This window comes from Miniopterus natalensis, chromosome 12 (assembly GCF_054644295.1).
Source record: "Miniopterus natalensis isolate mMinNat1 chromosome 12, mMinNat1.hap1, whole genome shotgun sequence".
In the NCBI taxonomy this organism is placed as follows: domain Eukaryota; kingdom Metazoa; phylum Chordata; class Mammalia; order Chiroptera; family Miniopteridae; genus Miniopterus; species Miniopterus natalensis.
Window position 1 is genome coordinate 64,028,727 of NC_142092.1, and position 22,667 is coordinate 64,051,393.

General features: G+C 54.7%; 1 protein-coding gene across 1 annotated transcript in view; it reads right to left on the minus strand.

The window, feature by feature from the left end:
- COL27A1 (collagen type XXVII alpha 1 chain) overlaps window positions 1–22,667 on the minus strand; it is a 118,907-nt gene that overhangs the window by 23,661 nt on the left and 72,579 nt on the right. The window contains exons 25-37 of the mRNA XM_087822867.1: window positions 20,827–20,880; window positions 18,805–18,858; window positions 18,531–18,584; window positions 14,527–14,580; window positions 8,722–8,775; window positions 8,121–8,165; window positions 7,995–8,039; window positions 7,668–7,721; window positions 6,687–6,740; window positions 5,825–5,878; window positions 4,619–4,672; window positions 3,621–3,674; window positions 851–958 (exon numbers count right to left, since the gene is read on the minus strand). Coding sequence (XP_087678993.1) covers window positions 851–958; window positions 3,621–3,674; window positions 4,619–4,672; window positions 5,825–5,878; window positions 6,687–6,740; window positions 7,668–7,721; window positions 7,995–8,039; window positions 8,121–8,165; window positions 8,722–8,775; window positions 14,527–14,580; window positions 18,531–18,584; window positions 18,805–18,858; window positions 20,827–20,880 — 738 coding nt within the window. The remainder of the gene's footprint in view (window positions 1–850; window positions 959–3,620; window positions 3,675–4,618; window positions 4,673–5,824; window positions 5,879–6,686; window positions 6,741–7,667; window positions 7,722–7,994; window positions 8,040–8,120; window positions 8,166–8,721; window positions 8,776–14,526; window positions 14,581–18,530; window positions 18,585–18,804; window positions 18,859–20,826; window positions 20,881–22,667) is intronic.

A 22,667-nucleotide genomic window follows, 5' to 3' on the forward strand; every position in this document is an offset into this window, starting at 1 on the left:
TCACCACCATCACCACTATCACTACCATCACTACCACCATTGCCACCATTGCCAGTACCATGGCCACCACCACCACTGCCACCACCATCACTACTACCATCATCACCACCATCACCACCGCCCTCATCACCACCAGCAGCTTGCAGTCATTTTCTTTTCCAAATTCATAAAGACGATCTTTTATATTTCTCTTGCCTTTTAGAAAGTGCTTTCCTATCCAAAGTTTCATTGACTCCTCATCAATGAGAAAATCAAGGCTCAGAGGGAGGCAGTGATTTGTTCAAGGTCATGCAGAGAATGGGTGTTTGGGCCAGATCTCAACCTTTGGACTTTGGATCCAGGGCTATTTCTGCCACACGACTTTGCCCTTTCCACAGTCATGATACTCAAAAGCTCACTAAAAAAGGGCCCCTGAAATGTTGGGGCCCAAAGTGATCTTAGTGCACATTCCTTCCAGATCCTTCATCATACCAAGAATCCCACAGAGGGCAAGGGCAAGGTCAAGGGCAAATGAAAGGTCACACAGCAAGTTACTGATAGAGAATCGGGGCCGGAGCCCCCACTGCTGAATTCGCCTTGTTAAATTCAGTGTGGCTGAATGTGGGGGTTAGGCAGGATGTGGTCAGCAGGGGCCGGGTTTGTGCAGGGAACAGCAGCCAGGCTAAGGAGAGTGATATTACTCTGACGGTACTGGGGAGCCATGGGAGGTTTAGGCAAGGGAGGAAGGACCAGAGCAGAAGTTTCTTAGGTGGCTGCTGTCAAAAGGCCTCCCACAGAACTGCCTGAAAGAGGCACAAGTGTCATATGCCCCAGGAGCCCTAAGTGCTGGCATGCAGCCATGCACACTCACCCGGACGCCAGTGATGCCAGGGAGCCCCGGGGGACCGTCCTCGCCCATCAGTCCCTCCTGGCCCTTCTCACCACGCTCACCATCAGGCCCTGGGTCACCCCTGTCCCCCTGGGAGGAAGAACAAAGAGAGAGAGAGAGAGAGAGAGAGAGAGAGAGAAAATTAGTCATCAAGCCCAACAGGGGGTCCAAACCTCAGGGCTCATTCAGACGCCCACAGCTGACCAGCTTCTGCATTCCCTGACAGTTCCCTGAGCTGCCAAACGGGTTGGGCTGGCATGGCCCTGCTGGCTAGGGACTGCCAGTGTCTCGGCCTGGGCCTGGGCCTGGGGCTGGGGAGGGGTAGTTCAGGAAAGCGAGGACCCTGACCATGCCCACCCCATGAAGTTCACAGGAAGGGGCCAGGTTCAGGAGACTGGGGCTAGCCCTCTCCAATGTAGACACGTGGGGAAGACAGGAATCGTAAAAAGCTGAAATAAATTTTTATGAAGGAAAAAAATTCACCTAATTCTGCTTCTCAGAACTCTTCCCACTTTTCTGAGTTACATTTTCGACCTTTGCTCACACACAAACAGTTGACAACATTAATAATAAGAGGTAGCGGTTTTGATTGCTATGTACCAGTCTCAGAGCAGCGAGACAATGGTTCCAAGATTACAGAGCCAGTTAGCAATAAAATAAGCTTTAAAGGCGTAATCCAATCAGACCGCACCGTTCCATCGTTTTTTGGTTAATGTCTCACTCCGCTGTGGGCACATGTTTCTCTTGCTCTCTGCTCTGTGTGGTTCTTGTTCTCACTGGCTGCAGAACACTCCCTCCGGCGAGCGGATGGCAGCTAGCGCCTGACATAGCGCTGGCCATGTCCCGGCCTTGTCTGCCAGGCGGGCTGTGCCAGAAGGGGGCCTGGGCTGTTGCCCTTGGCCCCGTGAGCAGAGCAGGCGCGAGGGGCACAGCGTAGGCAGTGGCTGCAGAGGGACAGGGCAGTGCCCATCAGAAGGCTGCCTCCATAGGGGCTGGCAGGCTTGGGGGGACCTATGGCCAGTCTGAAGGTGGCTCAGCTGTGACTGTCAGAGAGGCCCTCGGGAGAGGGTATGAAGTCATGGGTGTGAGGAAGGGTGGGTGGGGGAGCAGGCTTGAAAGAGCAGTGTCTTTGCCAGTTTTGTTTCCTGGAGCCACATTTTACGAGGGACACAGATAAACTGGTGTGTGTCCAGGAGAGAGAGTGTGTTCAGAGGACGCGAAGCCGGAGCGTGGGAACAGGACCACGGAGAGCATGCACTGCAGGCCGGTCCTGCTGGGGCCTGGTCTCTGGCTGCAGGGGGCTGGTGTTGGGGTTGCTGGGGCAGTGTCTAGCTCAGCCGGGGAGAACTTCCCATGGAGAGGGGTCCAGAGATGACACAGATGTGGGGGAGAGACTCCAAGTTAGCACAGAGTAGATCTGGGCACCAGGAAAGAGATAGGTACGCTGCTGCTTTCTGAGGTTTCTTCCCACCAAGAGTCTCAGGTCCCAAGCTGGACCTGGCATGGAGACAGGGGGCTGGCCCTGATGACTTTCTTGCAGACACCCCTGGCTCCAGGATTCCCCTTCTGGCCTGTCATCCCTGGTCACCGGCTCTCCTAGGTCTCAGAGGCAGGCAGCCTGAGCAGGTGGCTGAGCTGGTTTTCAGTGAGAGGCCCTATCCCGGGCCCTGCATGTGGGGATAGGGCAGTGAGGGTGGAGGTCTAGGAATGGGGGAATTCAGGCCCAGAGAAGAGGGGTGCTCATCTGAGGTCACATGGAGAGTAAGTGGATGACAGAGGGAATCCCGGGACATGGCATGTGGGATCCAGGGCTGGGGAGCTGCCTCACACAGTGTTACAGGTCAGCTCTGGGGAAAGTCCACTGTTGGGTCAGGGATGGAGGCCAGGGACAGGCCTGAGCTGGAAGTAGGGCTGGTACCAGAGAGCAGTGTTCACCTGCCCTGGGGTCCAGGGGAGCTCCAGCACCTCCTTACAGTCCTAGCATCTGTGGCTAACAGCTGACATGGCAGGTCTAAGTTAGGCCCACAGGCTTTGATACCAGTGAGCCCTGGGTTTGAATTTTGGATCCTCTACTCGTAACTACAGTCGCTGGATGAATATACCTCTGCCTCCCTCTGAGCCTCAGTCTCTTATTCTTTAGGATGGGTACATGGTACAGAAAGCAAGCCAAGGATTGTGTCTTGGGTGTGCTAATTGTTAGCTGTGTGTCCTTGGGCAAGTCGCTTAACCTCTCTGAGTCTCAGTTTATCTAAATACAGAACTCACCCCATAGCGTTGATCAAGGTGATCCATATAAAGGACTTAGCATCGTACCTGGTGCATGTGTGACTAGTGGCCTACAGGTCATGGGCAGTGATTATTTTCTTGATCTTTTAGGATGTTTGGGAGTTAATTGATATCAAAGCTGCTGGCTCTGGGCCTGGCATAGAGCAGATGTTCAGGTACCGCCCTTAGTCAAGAGGAGCTGCAGTTTTGAGGAGAAGGAAAGTGGGGAGGAGTGGAGGGGGGGGATGGTCCTCAAACCCCACCCTGAGTAGGGTCAGGTCAGTGGGCAGGGTGGGGGCAGATGCTGGACAGGGCTCACCCTCACCCACTCTCAATGGGAACAGCCGGAGGTCTGCTCTCAGAGCTTTACGGGAACATGGTGCTTCTGGGAGAAAATTTAGGTATTGGATGGAGGAGCAGTGGGGGACAGGTAGACGCAGTCCCAGAACACCCCTCCTCCCCAACCCTGCACCAGAAGGACACTTACCTTCAGCCCGTCGGGCCCCGCAGGACCACTGTCACCCTCGAGGCCTGGCTCTCCCTGGAAAGCGTGGTGGGAAAAGATGAGGAGACATTGCTGGGGAGGGGGCCCCATGTGCTTTTACTTCCTCCCCCTCCTTGGTGCAGGGCCCCCCAACCGCTGATCTCCGGGCAATGGGGACCTGGCACGCACACAGTGGGGGGCTGAATTTGTGAATGATCCAGAGGGTTGAGGCACCCACTCAGTTCCCAAAAAGGAGAGGCAGACCCCCAAGCACAGCTTGCTGTCTGCAGGGTAGGCTGGGGTGGGGGCTGCAAGAGGTCTCCAGTTAGAAATTGCTGGTCACAGAGCCATCCTGGTCAGACTGGGAGGCAGAGCTGCCTAGTGGTTAGAAAGGCTTTGACGTCAGGCAGACCTCAAAGACCCCACTGGGCTCCTAGTCACAAGTAAACTGTTCAGCCCCCATAGGCATCTGTTTTCTCATCTGAAAATGGGGCTGCTCCCCCACCCTTTAAGGGTTCCTCCAAGACACAGTATAAGCACCCACAAATGGTAGCCGTTGGAGATACTATTCCTGGAATTGGAGTGAGCCGTCATGGAACTCCTTGGCAGAATCCCATTTCTCAGAAAAGGAAAGTGAAGCCAGCCCTCAGTTTCTTGCCAGCAAGTTTGGGAATGATACCCAGGCCCCGAGAGACTCCAAAAGAAACCAATTTCTTGGTTGCAGGTCTTCTCAGAGCCTTGAAAATGCTGCTGCTAATGTGTAAGAGGGAACACCGAGCATGCAGTGAGTTCCAAATGTGTTGACCACAGAATGCTTTTCTCTGAAGAGCACCTCTACACTGTGGAAATGCTGACCCACGAAGAGAGACTGAGCGAGGCTGTGGAGAGTAGCGGTCTATTTCCATGTGAGGAAACAGGCTCAGGGAGGTTGAGGGAAGCCCTTCCCCACCCAAACACCCCAGGGGTGGCTTTCCAGGCAGAATAAATTTGCTTTCACTTACCCGCTGCCCAATCAGGCCCTGCTCCCCAGGGGTGCCCAGAGGCCCAAGGTCACCCTAGGAGGAACCAAACACAAGTCCATGGGGTGGGTCGGGCCAGCCCTAGCCCTCACAAGCTCTGATTTGGGGGGGGGGGGGGGGGGGCGGCAAGAACCAAAGAGAAATTGTAAAACGTCAACCAGAGCGCTGTTCTAAGTGTAATGGACCCTTTAGCAATGCTAGGGTTAGGGGCACAGTCAAAGATCTGCATGTAACTAGGGTTGCCCGCATACGCAGATTCCCAGCCTTCGATTTGACCCTTGAACAACGCAGGCTTGAACTGCACCGGTCAATTGAAAAAAATCCTCATATAAGTGAACACCCGCAGTTCCAACCTGTGTTGTTAGAGTCCAACTGTACATTTTTAAATTTTTTTTTTAAATAAATGAAGACACTGAGGGGGTGGTAGGGTTAAGTAACCAGCTCAAGTTCATGACTAATAAGTAACAGGTTCAGGATCCAAACACAGGCAGTTTGGCTCCAGAAAGTATCAGCTTCTGAGATGGCAAATTGGGCTCGTGGGCCACCTCTTTTACTTTCCCTGAGAGCCCTGAAGAGAAACCCAACAGGCAAGAGGGCCTAAATAAGCCAGAATCAATGTCATGACCCCCTCCACCAAAAAGACCCCAAAAGGGTCTTTCTCCTGTGGTGCTTTCCAAGCTACACTCTCTCCCTGCTGGTGTCTGGGGCGCAAGGAGGAAGCAGAGCTCTGAGCCCTGCGCCCTGCCCCAACTTGAACTGTCCCACTTCTCCCTGTTTTATTGATGGGGTGGTTTTCTGCATTGTTCCAGCCAAGACTGACAGTCCCAGGCTGGTCCAACTCCCCAGAGGCCAGGTATCAGTGGGCGCTTATTTCCCAGCAGGTAAGGAGGGGCATCGGGGCTGAAATGCAGATGGTATCAGGAGGCCAGGAGGTAGGGCAGCCCCAGTGCGGGGGTAGGGGCAGGAGCCAGAGAAAACTTTGCTGGGTGGGGGTAGAGGAGGGCAGGGGTAGGCGCAGGGGCTGGGCCCTCTGCTGTGGCCTCAGCCAGGACCCACTCCCCAGCCAGGTGCACAGAGAACCCATTATCCTGGGCACAAGAAAGGCCTGTCTCTCTTCGGTGGGAAGGACAGGGCCACCAGTCAGAAGCTGGGGTCAGTAAGTCATTTTGCTTCTTTCACCCTCCTTACCTTCATCCCGGCTTCCCCAGGAAGGCCCGGTTCGCCCACTGCACCCGGTGGCCCCTGCAAGAAAATGCCATTCGTCCCTTCTGAGCAAGGTTGTAAGGGAGGAGGTAACTGAGATAGGCTCAGAGAGGGCAAGGGACGTGCCCAAAGTCACACAGTGTGAGAGACACAGAGGGGTCTTGGAGCTCGGAGCTGGGACTAGGGGAAGGGAGGTGACTGAGCTCAGGCTGCTGAGCCCCGGGCTACCCAGAGGCTGCTGGAGCCCTCTCCTTCTCCAAGAGTGTGGTTTACCACATTAGGAGCCCCTTGGCAAGCATGAGGAGGAAAATTTCATGATTCACATAAGGCCAAGGGGAGGAAGCCAGCAACTGCTGTGTTCAGGGCTGAGTGATTCCAGCCCTTCTCTCTGTAGTCAGCCAGGAGGACAAGGGCAGGAAGCTGTCCTGAGTTATCACCATTGGCATGGTTGGGCCCTTGCGTAAACACCAGGTCTCAGTTTTCTCCTCTGGATATGGCAGGGGTGTCTGAGGCTCCTTCCAAGCTCCTTACTGCATGTCCTTAAGAGGGCTGATTCCGTGGTCAAACCCAGGCTGGGTTGAAGTCCCAGCTGGGTGAGGGTGGGCGCATTATTGCTTTCCTTGATGCCAACAAAGAGGCACTGCCAACCCCCACCCCCACAAGGGTCTTGGCACCCTGCATCCCACCCATTGCCACCGGGACTGGGAGTCAGCTCCTCGCCCTCTGCCATCAGAGTGCATGTGTCCTCTCTGCCAGGGTGCCTATGCCTCAGTCTCTGCAGAGACCCCTAGGAGTAGGCTGGGAGAGGCTGACACCCAGCAGCATCACAGGACAAATAAGCACTCACCTTGGGTCCCATCTCTCCTGGAGGGCCAATTGGTCCCTGGGCTCCCTGAGGGCCCTAGAAGACAGACAGACACACAGACAGTTGGGAGAAGCCATCCTGGACCCTCTTTGGTGTTTAAGGCTTGATAATACAGTCTGGAGGGGTGGGTGAGGGTGAGCACCCACAAAACATGGGACTCTGCAGCTCACACTCCCACCCTGGGCCATGCTGAGGGTCCTGGTGTCTGTAGTGTATCCCCTCCAAGCCATCTTCAGACTCTATCCACCCACCTAAAACCCAGTGGGACCCTCTCCTGCTCAGAAACCTTCCAGTTCAGGGGCCTTGGTCACTCTGTTCCCTCTGCCTGGGTGCCCTTCCACCTAAGATCCACTCCGGAAACCCCCACCCCAGGCCCTGGTCAATTCACTGTTCAAAAGGGTATCTGCTTGGGTCTCAAGATGTGGGGTGGCACTGTGGCTTGAGGGACAGGAGCCTCCTGTGGTCCCCCTGCCCCACTGGAGACTCTTTCTCCTGAGCCCCTGGAGACTGTCCTCTCCTCTCCATCCCCAGCAGCACCACCCTGCAGCCTCCTCACTAAGTTCCCGACACTTGGGCTGTCCCCCCATGTCCGGCTCTCACCTCTTCGGCCACGCTGGGCTCTGCAGGTCCCAGGCAGCTTGTTAGTGTAATCTCCCCCTCTCCCCCTCCCCCTCCCGCCCGTCTTTTGCTTTTCATTGTGATAAGCACTCTATACACATTTTCTCATTTCATCCTTACAACAGGATGGCAAAGACAAAGGAACCATCATTCCCATGTTACTAGCAGGCTGGAGGCTTAGACTCAACCCAAAGCTCCTGAGCTGCTCAGCCAGTGCTCTCTCCACCAGCTGAGGCTGTCCCATCGGCCCCAGCACTGTCCCTCTCTGATTCCGCTCCTGTGTGACCCCCTGTCCACACCACCTGCTTGGGCAGAGACGCAAAGAGGGCCGGGAAGAGCACTTACCGGTTCTCCTGGGAGGCCCTTGGTGCCTGGCGGGCCTGAGGGACCCGTGATGCCCTGCAGAGACAAGCAAAGGCGACTTCAGTCCCTCCATGGCCTCTCCAGCCTGCCTGTCCCCTTGGCCTCAGTCAAGCCATCACAGCTTTTGAGGGTCCTACGCCCACCCTCTGCTGGGTGATGGATGGGGACACGGAGTCCCAGGGTAAGAGACACACTGGAGGGTCTTCATTGCAGGGAGTGGGCAGCGAGAACCTTTGGAGCTTCCACAGCAGGAGGGGCATGTGGCTTAGGGGCACAGCCCACGGAGTTCCAAGAACCGGCGATACTTACGGGAAAGCCTCGTGCGCCCAAGTGCCCTCGCTCACCAGCCGCACCCTGGAAGCACAGTGGGTTCATTAGAGGCACGGGTCACAAAGCAGAGAGCGGGGAGGGGGTGGCAGCCACGGCCTGACGTACCTGCTGCCCAGGCTGGCCCAGTCTGCCCTGCGGTCCTGGGGGGCCCTGCAGGAAGCAAAGCACTTGAGGGTGGAGAGGGGACTGGGAGCCCCTTCACAGAAGGGACCCACACTCCCATGGAAAACATAAGGAACCATGGGATCCACCTTTCTCCCCAGTATGCAGGTGGGAAAACTAAGGCCCAAGAAGGGAGTGGCTTGCCATGGGTGCTCTGGGTTGAGAACCAGGATCAGGTGCTCCTGAAAGGGTCAGCAGCAGCCTGGGCCCTCAGGGGCCCTAGAAGGGCCTGCGGGCCTGGGAGAGGGGCAGAGGCCACGTGTGACGCCTCCTCACTCTCATGCTTCTGGCTTTCATTCACGTGTTCGCTCACGCTCACTCTCGCTCTGTCTCAAAGCTCCGTCTCCCTTTCCCTGCCCCACGATCAGGGCTGGGGTGTGGGCAGGAGGAGTGGCTGGGTGAGCTCTCAGGAACGACCCTCCAGCCTCTCAGGGACTCCTGGCTGTCCCCCAGGGGCCTGGTGCTGAGGAGGTGTGAGCCCAGTTCCTGGACTCCTGGCCCAGCATGGGAGGGGAGAGGAAGATCAGGCCATGGGGGTCCTCACCTTCAGACCTCGGGGCCCCTGCTCCCCAGCTGATCCGTCTGGTCCTCGGGGGCCCTGGAATAGGGAAAAGGGACTAGCACAGTGGACAGCAGGGGTCTCCCTCGGGCTGGGAACCAGGAGGGTGGGGCTGCCCAGAGCCTTGGGCTTTTCACTGTGGAGGCTGAGGTTCCCTCTTCCTCCCATTTCCCCACCCACTGCCACCCTGAGGTGGGTCACCCGTGCAACGTGCCTGCTGAGACAGTGCTGTAACAGGCTCGCCTGGGTGGACTCAGCTAGAGGCCTTACCATTCCAGAATGGGGTTGGTGGTACATTTAAACCCTGCTTAAAGGGACCTTGGGCTGTCAGCCAGCCAACCCATTTCATAGACGTGAAGACTGAGGGCCAGAGCCGAGACATATGGCCAAGTCCCCACAGCCAGGTCTTCAGACTCTGCTGTCGTATGCTTTCCCCAGAGCACACTTGGGCACAAACAGGGATGTGAACCACAGCCCTTGTGGAAACTGACAGAGAAAGACCTGGGGAGGGTCTGCTTGTGGCCGCAGCTCACTGTTCAGCCAGATGTACAAGCTAATCTGGCCTAGCTCATGCGAAGAGGGGGCAAGAACAGGGCAGGGGTTAGGCGGTTGTTCCCTGGAATTCTGGACTCAGGTCTGGCCCTTGAGACAGCATTCTGCGTCTTTTGAGAGCTAGGCGGCCTCGGGCAGGCGGAATCCCCCGTGCACCTACAGCACAGATGGGAACACTGAGGCCAAGGGAAGTGACTTGTCTGAGGTCCCTTAGCACATCAGCAGCTGGTATCCCTTCCAGGGTGCCACCCACTGCCTTGTATTCCCCTTCCATGGATGGGACATGGATGGGATGGGGTCCCTTGGAAAAGGCCCCGTGGAGAACACTGTTGTGTCTGTTCTGTAGGGGGTCAGAGAGGCCATGTGGAGGAGACAAAGAGGATTCTGTGAGGGAGGCCAGCCCTCCCAGCCTGGGAGCTTGGGGACGGGCCACAAAAAGGGACTGGGGAAGTGTTTGGGTGGAGGGAGGGTGAGAGATGAGAAAACAAAACAGGAAGAAATTACTTAAAAATTGAAAACGGAAATTTTCAATTAATAATTGAGCTGGAAAAAGTGACAATTCCTCTTATCAGCTGCCTGGGGCTCCGGACACTTCAACTCCACACCACAGCCTTAAATTGTGCCTCGCTGACTAAACAGACTGGGAGGGGAGGCCATGGGGCGGTGGGGGCTGCAGCTGGGTGGGTGAGAGGTTTGGCTGGGAGCCTTTGTTCCCAGTGTCCCCAAGCCTAGAGCCCAGGGGAGTCTAGTGCTAGGCACAGTGGTGCTCAGGAAATGTTATGCCTTAGAGACAAGGGCTGCTCCTCGCTCAGCCTCAGTTATCTCTTCTCAGAAATGGGGATGAGAGCCCAGCTGCCGTGGCTCAGTTGGTTGAGCAGGGTCCCATACACCAAGAGGCCGCCGATTCAGTTCCCAGTCAGGGCACATGCCTGAGCTGTGGGCTCGATCCCCAGTAGGGGGTGTGCAGGAGGCAGCAGATCAATGTTTCTCTCTCTCCCCCCCTTCCTCTCTCTCTAAAACCAATTAAAAAATACACACACACACACATATATATGTATATAAAATGAGGATGAGAAATCTCTGCCACAAGGCAGGAGATAATGCCCACGGGCAGCTCAGAACCTGGCCTTCATAGTAAGTGCTCAGTAAAACCTGGCTCTGCTATAGGAGGCTACAGGTTCCAGGGGTCAGGGACACAGAGGAATGGTTCAGTAAATCTAGATTCAGTCCCTTCCTCAAAATAAGAAGCTTATATCATGCTGCTTAGAACCGGCTGAGAGTTTAACAGGTTCAAGATGAGGTTTGATTACAGGGTGTGTGGTACAAGTTCTGGTTTTGCTGCCAGCTTGCTGTGTGACCCCAGGAAATCCCCTTCCCCTCTCTGGGCCTATTTCAGGTGGACACTGTCAGACCATGTGTTAAACTTACCCCTCCTTCCACCCCCCACCTGCTCCACCCTGATTCATGGAGAGAGGCCTGATAGAGATGGAGCCAGATTGGGGTGGGGCATCCTGGGTCATGGGAGCCAGGACAGAGGCTGGGCAGAAGAGTGGACATCTGGGCCTTTCTGAGAGATGTCTTCTGGCCACTGGCCTCTGTCTCTAGCTGACGCATAAACCTCCCTCGAAAGGAAGAGCTCTGGGAGTGGAGCAGAGGCCCAGAAGTGTCGAGGGCTTGGCCTGAATCACAAAGCAGCCTGTTTGTCCAGGAATCCAAGCCTTTCTGGGAGAAAGGTTACATGATCTGTAATAATAGTAACAACAATAGCAATAGCAGCAATAATAGCAAAAGCTATTGTCCTCGTTTTACAAATATAAAAACAGCCTATGGTCACACAGCTAATAAGTTAGAAGAGCCAGAATTTGAACCCAACTCGCCAGATACTCATTTTTCCCAGCATTACCTGTCACTGTGTATCAGTGTGAGTGAGCTTCCCATCACAGTGGGTACGCAGATCAGGGCCTGGAAAAGCCAGCCAGGAAGGCTCTGCACTGGGGCAGGGTGTTAGAGAGAGCATCTAAAATCCCTGCTACCTAGGGACTCTGTTATCCCCTAGAAGCACCAGAGAGCAAGCTTCCTGTCTGGAGGGAGCAGGAGGCAACAGGCCCCAGCCACCCTCCCTCCCCAGCTCCACTGTGTAGGGAGAGGAGCGAGGTCAGCCACACACCCTCGCCCTTGCTCTGGCCACTCTGCAGCTTGTCCTGTGTCCTGCAAGTCCCCCAGTCCTGCTCCCTCCTTCCCCAAATGAACACAGCTGACTGACCCCACTGGAGCCAGGCCCAAGTTTCTATCAGAGCCACATGTCTGTTCTCTGGGAGCCACTCCCCAGGAAGATGTTTGAAGTCACAGCTGGGGCTTGGTGGGGAGGGGCCCATCTCGGACAGAAAATCTGGCCAATTGCAGCTCTTGTGAAATAGGGATGGATGATGGAGAGGGAATGGATTGGTGCCAAGCACATCCTATGTACACAACGCTGCCTGTCAGGCGCTGACCTGTGTGAGGTGCTGATGAAGGGAGGCAATCCCCATGGCCATCTGATGAGGCCAGTTCTGCTGCTGACCCATTTTACAGAGGCTCACAGAGGAGAAGTCAGGATTCAGGACTAGGTCTGCTGAGCTCTAAGCCCCATTCATAGAAGCAGAGTTCAGTGTCAGCACCTGAATCTCAGGATCCTCCCAACTCCCTCAAAGTGGATGTGTGGAAGGAGAGTGGAGTCTCCCCATTGTCTTCTCCAACACCCTGCCCTAGCAGGCAGCCTTCCTGGCAGTCTCCTACAGGCCCAGGCCTGCACACCTCCTGTGATGGGGAGCTCACTCCCACACTGATAAAGTGACTGGTAGTGGTGAATAAAAGAGGGCATCCGGCTGACTTGAGTTCAAATTCTGGCTCTTTACAACTTCCTAACATCACCCACTAAGCCTTAGTGAGGTTAAGACACTGGTCTGAGGTCCTAGAGCTGATAATTGGGAAGACTGAGACTTGCCCCTATACCTGTCTGACTCCAGAGTCTCCACTCTTTCAACTGGAGCCTGCAGACCCAGACTCTACCAAGAGCAGCGATTCTACCAAGAGCAGAGGGTCTGGGGTCCCATCCTGCCTCTGGCCTCAATCCCTTAGTGCTCATGTCTCCCAGGGCAGGACGGTGGAGGACTAGTGTGGGAGTGTGTGCAGCAGGGCCCATCTGCACACGGGCAGGGAAGCAGGCAGGCCCCTGCAGACCTCCAAGTCCATTCTCCATGGCACATGTGGGAAAACGGACCCAGAGAGCAGCAAGGCCTTGCTAAGGTCACAGAGCCAGCCAGGAGTTGCAGGGCCTGGGGAATGAGGGCTGCCCAGAATTGGGATTTTTAGCAGCACAGTGGGTGCCTCACCAGGTCCGCCACCACCCTCAGTTACCCCATCTGTGAAGTGGCCAGCAGTGGTCTGGTAGGCAGGGGACCCAGGGGGCAGATCCCAAAGGTATTTTGTTTCGTTTTAATATAACCTATTTTTTATAAAAATGTTCCTCAGAAGAGAGGCTTCAGACAAGATGAAAACTCAGGTTAAAAATACAAAATATGCCAGGATTTGCCAATTCAGTATTATTTGCTCTTAGGTAATTTAATTACTATATTTCACACATAAGACAGGTGGTGCTTTACCTACATTAGAATTATATAAACCTTTAGATATACACTTAAATTGTTTTGCTTTGAATCAGATCCCACAGGTTTTGCATTCCTGCCAAACCCAACAGGGGGCGGGGCTTGTGTTCCTGAAGCTCCCCTCCCAGCCAGACTTTGATGTGGTTGGGAGCCTGGGTTTCCTCAAGCAGGAGATACATTCTTCCAGCCACTGCTGAGCAGGGGAGCTGGAGATGGCTGGGGTGGGGGTGGGGGGGTGGGGGGGAGAGGCTCAGGGAGCTGAGCGGGGCCACAGCCTTATATTTGGAGGGAGACGGCAGGGCCTGGGACAATGTAGCTCACCCTCCAGCTAGTGTGGCCTCCGGGAGGAAATGTGCACAAGGTCAAGGTGGAACCTGGCTGTTGGTGGGCCTTGGTCCACTTGCAGAGGCCCAGGACATGGCGCTGGGAGGGGCCCTGCCGGGCAGGAGGAATGCCTCCTAATCTCCCCTTTCCCAGGCTGACTGCTCAGGCCATCTGGTTCAGGGGAAAATTTAAAACCACTTGAAATGCAGCCAAGAGGAGCATAATCATCACTGATCCCCTGTATGGCGCATGGACAGCAGGCCTGGCTGCCTGCACCATCTCGTTCCCAGTTGGGTGCAGGAATCACTCCATCCACTCTCCCTGCATGATTGGAAGTAAGGCTTCATTCAGCGTACAAAAGAGCCAGATTCACTGGGTTCAAATCCTAGCTCTGCCACTTTTTAGCTCTGCAACCTGAGGCAAGTGACTTAACCTCTCTGTGCTTTAGTTTCCTTGTCCGTAAAGTGGAAATAAAAATAGCACCTACTTTATAGGGTAGCAATGAAGGTTAAATGAGTTAATGTATGTGATAAGACGGTGCCTGGCACATAGTAAGCACTAGCGATTGTCTCTTGCTACCGAGCTCAGGCCAGCCCTTGCTTAAAACTCTCTATGGTTCCCCACTACCTTTGAAGCACAGCCCATAAGCCTAGCTCTGGTATTTGAGGCCCTGCTTGGCTTGGCACCTACTAATTCCTGGCCTCACTTTTCTCCCCTGTCCCTCTATTGAATCAGTGGGGATCCCCAAACATGCCACACCTTCTCTTGCCTTCAGGCTTTCCCTCTGCCTGGATTTTGGCATAAGCTCAAACATTGCCCTCTCCCTGAAGCTTCCCTGGTACCCTGTCCAGGTGAGGTGCCATCCTCCAAGTTCCCAAGCTGCCCTGTGCTTCCACCAACATGTTAATGACCTTAAACTGTCTATTTGACCAACTTGATTGAGTCAAAAGGCAGATGCCTGACCCCATCTCTCTGGTATCCACAGAGCCTCCAACAGTGGCTGGCACAGAGTAGGCATAAATAAAAGGTGGCTGAGTGAATGAAAGAACAAATAAACAGACAAAGCATTGGGACCACAGAGCCCATCAGTGCCCACTGGATGGCAGGGCCTGGTGCTCAGAAATGAGCTGGAAAAGATGGGTAGGGTCCCACAGTGAGTCTGGAACCTATGGAAATCAAAGATCTCAGGACTGGGCAGGGGGCAAGGTACAGGAGGTGGTCTCCCCAGCAGGTGACCAGTGTCAGCCCCGAGGGGCTGGGCCCTACTCACCCGGCGTCCCTTAGCTCCCCTCATGCCTGGTGGGCCTCGAGATCCTGGAGGACCCTGTGGGGAGAAGAAAGAGTTTGGAGAAGCCCTTTGTTAGAGAGGAAGTCCAGGACAGGGGGCTAGGAGTAAGGGGCCAAACTTGGCTTCAGCGGCCCCCTGCCCAGGCTCAGCAGCCTTCATTCTAAAGGATTTGGCCCAGTGAGAAAATCTGTCCCACTAGAGGAGGCAGAGGAGAAGCTGCAACCTTGGGCAGGAGTCTGCCCTGGGCTAGACGGGGTGCTCAGTCCTTCCTAGGAATCCTTAGGGGGAGACGCCTCCCTGCATGAACCATTTCCATCATTATCTCAAAATCAACAGGCAGAAGCTACAAGACATTTCTGAAAAACAGGTCTCCTCAATTTCCCATTTCCTCTTTTCTGGCCCCATCAGCAAGGAGAATTGGCAACCCAAGTTCTGTCTCCTACCTTGACCCCAGACATCACCAGAGGGATACCTGAAAGCCTTTTCTAGCCCCAGGGGAAGAGTAGGAACAACCAGATACAGCCCCGAGGTGAGGGAGGGGGAGAGGAGGCTCCCACAGGGAAGGGAGGGTTGGGGTGGGGGGAGAGGCTGGGCAGAGAAGTGAGGGGGGCGGGCAAAGAGAAGGAAACAGGCCTGGCCCCAGGAGGATGCCCAGTTATCTCGGTTTGATGTTAGAATGTCAAGAACAAGCGCAAGGGAGAGACAGAGGGGGAGGGACAGCAAACAGGGCTGGCTTTGTTCCTTGAATTCTGAGCACCTGGTCCAGCACAGGCCTGGGACGTGGATCTGCTGAAGGACTGATGATTAAGCAAACTGAAGAGGACAGGAGGCGGGAAAGGAGAGAAAGAAGGCAAAGAGAGGAAGTGGCGGTCTCACTGCCTAATTCCTCTCCCCGGGTTCCAGCCCCAGCTGGACCCATCAAGCAGCAACTGCACCCCATGGCCAGCCACGACCCCTCACAGCTGCAGGAGCCTCCCAGCTCGGGCCAGTCTCAGACTGTGCGTGCTCCTTCCACGAGGAAGGGGCGGCCTCAGCTCCCTCTGAATACCAGGGAGAGGCCCAGCTCTGTTTGTGGCCTCAGGAAAAACTCCTCCAGCTCCCATCTCTGCTGCTGCCGAAGGGCTGATGTGAAGGGCTGGGTCCCAACCTGGTCCCTTGTCGGCACAGCAAGCAGGGTGTGGACCTGGGCTGGGCCCAATAAAAATGCAGATCTGACTCCTGAGCGATGGAGAACACAGACTGGGTGAGAAGGGACCCCTTTATGGAGGGAGTTCAGGCTGCAGAAGGCACGCAATGCGTCACTGGGAAATTTCAGGGGCCAAGTCTCGACTTAGCAGCAGTAGAGAGGAATGCTTAAACGAGCCAACTGCTCCACCAGAGACCTAGGTTCAAATCCGGGCTCTGCCACTTACTAATTCTGTGACCTTTGGCAAGTGACTTCAACTCTTTGGCCTCAGTTTCATCAACTGATAAATGGGGATAAGAAAAGCCCTGCCTCCTAGAGTTGCTGAAAAGACACAGTGACCTGGAAGGTCCTCAGGAAGAGTGGCTACAAGCTGGGGATCTCAGGGCTTTACTGTGTCCCATCCCCCATCAGGGAGATCATAATCTCTCTGACCTCAGGGACTGCAGAAGGACTGGATATTAAAGTGATTGGAAACGTGGGAAAATGCCAATCAGATGCGAATAGTATCGTCAGAAACTTCGCCTTACTAGTAATAGTCTTACTAGTAATAGTGGTAATTAGAGTAGCTAACAAGTAGTAATTATTCTTACTCATACCATTCATTAAGCACTTAGTACATGCAGGTAGTTTGCTGAGCAATTATGTCATGAACTAAATCATTTGTCCTCACAACAATCTCATAATGTAGTATTATGCTGGCTTACAGATGGGGAAACTGAGGCTCAGGGAAGCTATGAATGTTGCCAACAATCACACAGCTAGTAGGTGGGGGAGCCAGGATTTGACTCACATGTGTCTGATTCTGAAGTCAGTGGACCTCCATGCTCTCCTGCTTTCCCTGTGGTACTAGGGTCAGCCGGCTGGCCAGAAGGAGCCCCAGGAGATCCAAGGGACCAGCCCCACACTACAGCAGTAAAGGGTCACTGGCAACCTTGGGATCGGTCTGATATCACTCAGTCTGGGCCAACCCATTGAACAGATGGAAGTACTGAGAAAATGGGGCGGGAAGAGGTCAGTGGGGCCACAGAGGTAGGGAACTCAGAGGAGGCCAGCACCTTCCTTCTATGTGTGTCCTAGACATCCCCACTGTTTGCCCACCTCCCATTGGCCTCCCATCTTGTCCCAGGAGCTCCTTTCCAGGCTTTCTTCTTCCCACTGGACAGATGGGAAGACTGAAGCCCAGGGAGGCCAAAGTCCAGGGGTGCAAGAGCTAGAATTTTATAACGGTCCCTAGCATCCCTGTACTTGGGCTTTGACCCTGGACATCTCCCACATTGACGGGTTTGAATCACTCTGTTTCCAGGAGTGCCTCCTGGGCCCTGGTACTCAGGTGAACACTGCAGAAGGAAGTGGGAACCTAGCCTTTGGTTGGGTGGCTGGGACCCTTGGATTCCAAACTGGGTGCCTTAGCCTGCAACCAGCCCCTCCAGCCCCAGGCCAGATGTGGCTTTTCCTCACCCTCATGAACTGGGGGCAAATATGCCAACGGGGGCCCAGAGTGCTGGCTCTGACCCCAGCTCTGGACTCCGAGAGCTTTCTACCTCATCAAAGGATTGTGGGGGCAGATAGAGCCTGCTCTTGCCTGGCACCTGTGTTTAGATGATGGTTACTTATGTCCAGGTTGCTCATACCTAGCACTGCCTGGCACATAGCAGGCGCTCAGGTAAAGGTCTATTAATGAGTGAGAGAGTGTTTCTACTTGGCACCCCCACTAGACAGTGAGAATCTTAAGAGTAGAGCTATTTCTTACCATTTTTACATCCCCAGAGCTGAGCATAGGCCCCGTGTGCAGCAGATGCATGCAAAAGCTTGGGAACTGAGTTGGCCTTGCTTCCCTAATTGGCGCAGAGAACTGGTGTGTGCCCACTTTCTTTGGGTTCAGGTCCTCAAAGGCTCCCGTGCCCTCCTTCATCAGACCCTAGGGACCCCCTCAATCTGGCCTTTGGAGGGACCTGGGCAACCTGACTGGGCTGGGCCCCCTCCTCCACACTCTTTCCACCTGCCTGAAGCCCACCCCTCCACCTCCCAGAGTCCTGGCCTTGGTTGAAGTGAGTGCCCTTGCCAGTTTCCACATTCTCCATCCTCAGAGGCAGAGGGACCAGAAGGTCACCATGTTCTAGATTGGAGGGAAAGCCAGCCCTCCCTACCCCCCACATCACCCTGGGGGAGCAGAAAGGGGCCCCTGAATGTGGGTGCTCCTACCATACCGCTCCCCCAGCTCTCCTACCTCTCTCATCCCTCCCTGCCTTGGGATCCTCGGGAATATCCCAGGCTCCTCGGTCATCACAAGAAGCCCAACACCTCTGACGCTCCGCCCATTTGTGCCCAGCGTTTCCCATTTCTTCTCTCCTTTCCCCATAGCAGGCATTTATTTATTGGGTCCTCTCTCTCCCCCACGCCAGAATATAAGCTCCTAAAGGACACACAGGGACAGTTTTCTGCCTTGCTGATGGCAGAATCCCCAGCTCCTGGTGAAGCCCCAGGCACATATTACACAGTATTTCCCTAGTAAATGAACATAATGGTGCTAGTGACCAAGATGCTCCCATGTAATGAGCATCCCTATGTAGTAAATGAACATCAGCTGCATGGTTTCATTTAACTTGTGCAATCACACTATCGGGACCACGATTATTTTCTCTATTTTCCAGCAGAGCGAAATTTAGACTCAGGGTTCAATGACCTACCCTGGCAATATAGCCTGGGATTTGAAGCCAGGTCGGTCTGACTCTGAGGCCTGGACCCCTTCCCCTTATCTGACAGTAGGTTTGAGCTCAGGGAACAGGAGGGCTTTGCTTACCGGGGGTCCAGGCTCTCCAGGGGTCCCAACACCACCTGGTGTTCCAGGATGACCCTACACAGAGAGAAAAAAAGAACTGGGTGGTGGAAAGTGCCTCTTCCTCCTTCAGCCTCGCCTCAGCAGGCTCGGCCCGAGCCTGGGGACACAGGACAGCAACCAGGCCCCCCAGAGGGGCAAGGCGCAAATTATCCTGAACGCCTGGGGTAGCCGGAGAGCAGAGCTGTCACCATGACTGTGTCAGGAGAAGGCAAAGGGATGCAGACTTGCTCCTTACCATTGACCCCTTGGGCCCAGGTGCTCCTGGGGGTCCCATCATGCCCCGGTCACCCTGTGGTGGAGACAACAATTCAGAGAGGTCACAGCTGTGGGTGGTTCTTTGGGGAGCAGGCGCAGAGGGCCTTCTAAAGGCCAAGCAGGGGCAGGGACTTGCCCGAGGTCTGTAGAGAGTCTCTGCCTGGCTCATGGTCACACCACCCGGATGGTGACAGAGGAGGGGTGGGGATCTGGAATTTCACTCAACAGAAGCCAAGGCCCCCAGCAAGTCCTGGGAGGCCTCAGCTCCACTGCAGCGTGCCACACAGTGGCTTCCCTCGGGCAAGGATGGCCTTGATCAAGGGGATGCTAACTGCACGTCCCCTTTGATCTGGGCCCACATCATGTGGTCCTCATTAGGCCTGGCATCCCCTAGCTGGGCAAGCTGAGGCGGCGATGGCGATGGAAGGCATTTCTTCCATTCTCCCCACTCCCTGCCCAAACTTAGATGAGATGCTGGGGAATCAGGGATGTAACTCTTTCCCTCTTGACCCATCCTGACCAGCAAAAATGGCAAGTGTAGCAGACAGAGCTATGGCTGGAAGGCAGGGGCTCTGGGTTCAAGTCTTGACTGGTTTTGTAAGGCCCTATTTCTTGTGTCCACCCTCCCAGCTATCAAACATTTATTGAACATCTACTATGTGCCCAGCATGATATGCTAGACCCGGAAGACAAAGTGGTGAGTAGAAGTAGGTTCTGCCACCAGGCCGGGCATGGCTCAGCAGTTGAGCATCGACCTAGGATCCAGGTGACTGGAGTTCGATTCCTGGTCAGGGCACATGCCCGGGTTGTGGGCTCGATCCCCAGTCTGGGGTGTGCAGGAGGCAGCCAATCAATGACTCTCTCATCATCGATGTTTCTGTCTCTCTCTCCCTCTCCTTTCCTCTCTCTAAAATCAATAAAGATATATTTTAAAAAAACAAAGAAACAGGTCCTGCTAACGTGATTGAGACCCAGAGTGTCATGAGGAGATGGACACAAATCACCAAAACGGATGTAAACTAGGGTAGAGCAGTGACGGAGTGGGTCTCAGTCCCAAGGCCTTTCAACAGGAGATTTGACCCACCTGGGTGCAGGGGTGTGGTGGGGATAGGTCTCTGAGGAAGCACAGCTTGACCTGAGAGCTAAGGGGTAATTGAGAGTCATTGAGACGAAGGGTGGAGGGGGTGGGAGTGGGAAGAGTGCACCTGGCCGTGGGAATGGCATGGGCAGTGGCCTGTGGGTGAGAAGCGACATGGAGCATTTGAGCAATAAGAGAGGCCAGAGCTGGCTTTGACTCTGCACTATAGTGATGCAAGATGTCACCACTGGAGGCGACCGGGTAAAGGGCACACTGGACCTTTCTGTACCATTTTTTTGCAACTTCTTGTGACTATAATTATTTCAAAATATAAAGTTAAATTGAAGAAAAAGAAGAGGAAGAGGGGAAAAACGTGGTGGCCAGAGGGCCCAGGACACGGAGTAATGAGGAGGGTGGCTCAGGATAAGCCTTGGAAAGGCAGGTGGGGTCTGATGGGGGTAGATGCTTCCCCTCTCCGGACCTCAGTTTCTCCATCTACCCAATAGGAATAACATCAGCTGCCCTGAGGGCCTGCCTGAGAGTAAGATTAGCCCACATGAAGGAAAACAGGTGCCTTCCAGGGCCCGGGGGGGGGGGGGGGGGGGGGCAGGAAGCCACAGGCTATGGGAGAGCTGGGCGCCAGGCAGAGTGGCTTAGCGGGCAAAGCGCGGCCTTGGCTACTGAACCTGGTTCAAATGCCGGCTCTGCCGCTTGCTGTCTGGGTGACCTTGTGCAAGTCACCTGCCCTCTTTGAGCCTCAGTTACAAAAGGGACAAAGGTTCTTTGAGGGTCCGGATGTCAAGGCAATGAGGAGAGGCCAGAAGAAAGAAATCTGAAACCCCCAGGTCAACTGGCCCCTTCATCTTTTTAACATTGCAAAACACACGCTCTATTTGTTTATATGTTCCCTTCAGCACAACTTACCTTTTCTCCCACGATTCCTGGCTCCCCGACCAGACCAACGAATCCCAGAAGTCCCTGTAAGAAACATTTATGAAAGCACGAGACAGGAGGGAGCTACGTGAATTCAGGGGCGTGCTGGGTTTCAAAGGGGACTTCCCTGCGGCTTCCATCCCCTGCCCCGTGCCTGGTAATCCCGCCGGCACGGGGCTGCCACTGAGGGAGTTGCCTCTCCCGGCACTGTCCTGACTTCCCTCACTGGGCCAGATGGTTCTCATTTTGGAGCCAAGCGGTGGGGCCGCTGCCAGCAACCCTGGGAGCGCCACACACTCTTCCCGCGCCAGGACCAGGCTGGGAGGCAGCCACGCTTGAGAGGAGGGAGGAGAGTGGTGGAGGTGGGGAGGCTCTCAAGCTATGCTGGGAAGAGGCCTGTCTATCAGAAACCTGCCCCCATCTTTCAGGGATCTGGGGCTGTTTCGAAGAGAGAAACAAACTTGCTGGCCAGGATAGAAATACCACAGCAGCCTCTGCCAAAAGACCCGATTGAGATCTGGGAAGCGGAGGCCTTTTTATACTGTCTTGTGAATGGCTTCCTCTCCTTCCTGAAAGGCATGCACACACACACACGCACACACGCACACACACGCACTGTGGTTCCTGCTGCTCTTTTTAACTCCACTGGGTGATAACTCGCCTCTGCGTTCCAGGGGCTCGTCTAGGTGGCTGCCGGCCTTGCTGCTGCCCTGAGCAGGCAAACACGTGCCCAGCAAGGGTGAGCAACCTAGAGGGGTCACCCCGGAAGGCAGACACGTCCCTATCCGGATCCCACACTCTCCTCTGCTAAGGAAAATTAGAGCAGAGAAGGGTCTTGGGTGGCTCAGGGCTGCCAAAATGCCTTTGGAAGAACCCAGGTTTGCAGCCAGGAGTTTCTGGGAGAATCAGGAAAGACTCAGGAAGGAGTGGGTTTGTCCCATCATGTCTGCTGCCTGTCGCCAAACTATACCCAGGAAGGAGACTTGGAACCTGGTCAGAACTAGATCAGAAGTTGTGCACTCAGCCAGTGAAGCTCTGACCTGCCAGTCAACTAAAGTGACAGATGACACCCAGTTCCAAAGAGTTGGCTCTGCAGGTCTCAGGGTCCGTTTTAAAAGGGCACCTCAGACCAGGACCACGTGTGTCCTGCTGCTGCAGCCTGGGGCTGTGTGGTTCCAAAGTCCAGGCACCTGTCCCCCCCATCGGGGCCTCCAAAGCATAAGGCCATGAGCAGGGCGTGGATCTCCCTGCCCCCCACCCACCCCTGCACAATCACTTCACATGGAGGGTCCTGGCTCTCTGGGCTCAGAGGCCCTTGGGGGTTGAAGTATGAGGTGAGAGTGTGAGGTACAAGGTATGAGGTCATGGCTAATAAATCACAGAAAAATAACTGAGTATTTGACTTTTACAACAACTTACATTTAAAAAAAAATAAATTGGAGCATTTTCAGGTGATAGCAGTATTAATAATAGTGGCTGGCACCTGGCACCTTATCTATGCCATCGGCAGTTAATCTTTGGGTTGTGGACCCCGGGCAAATCACAGAGCCTCTCTGAGTCTCATCTGCAGAATGGAGGACTTCAGGTAAAGGTCCCTGCCTACCTCCGGGGGGCTGTTTTGAGTACCAGAGATAATTCGTGGCACATGTAGGCACTCAATAAATGTTAGTCCCCTCCCACCCCGTTCTAATTTATTTTAAAAGGGCACAGGGTTAAGGCAGAGGCCTGAGCTCCCCAGAAGGGAGCTGTCAGACATTTAGAGGATGCTGAGTGGAGAAAAGAAAAGCGGCTCTGTTAAGAGGCCCCTGCCCGACTGGGCCGGGAAAACAGAA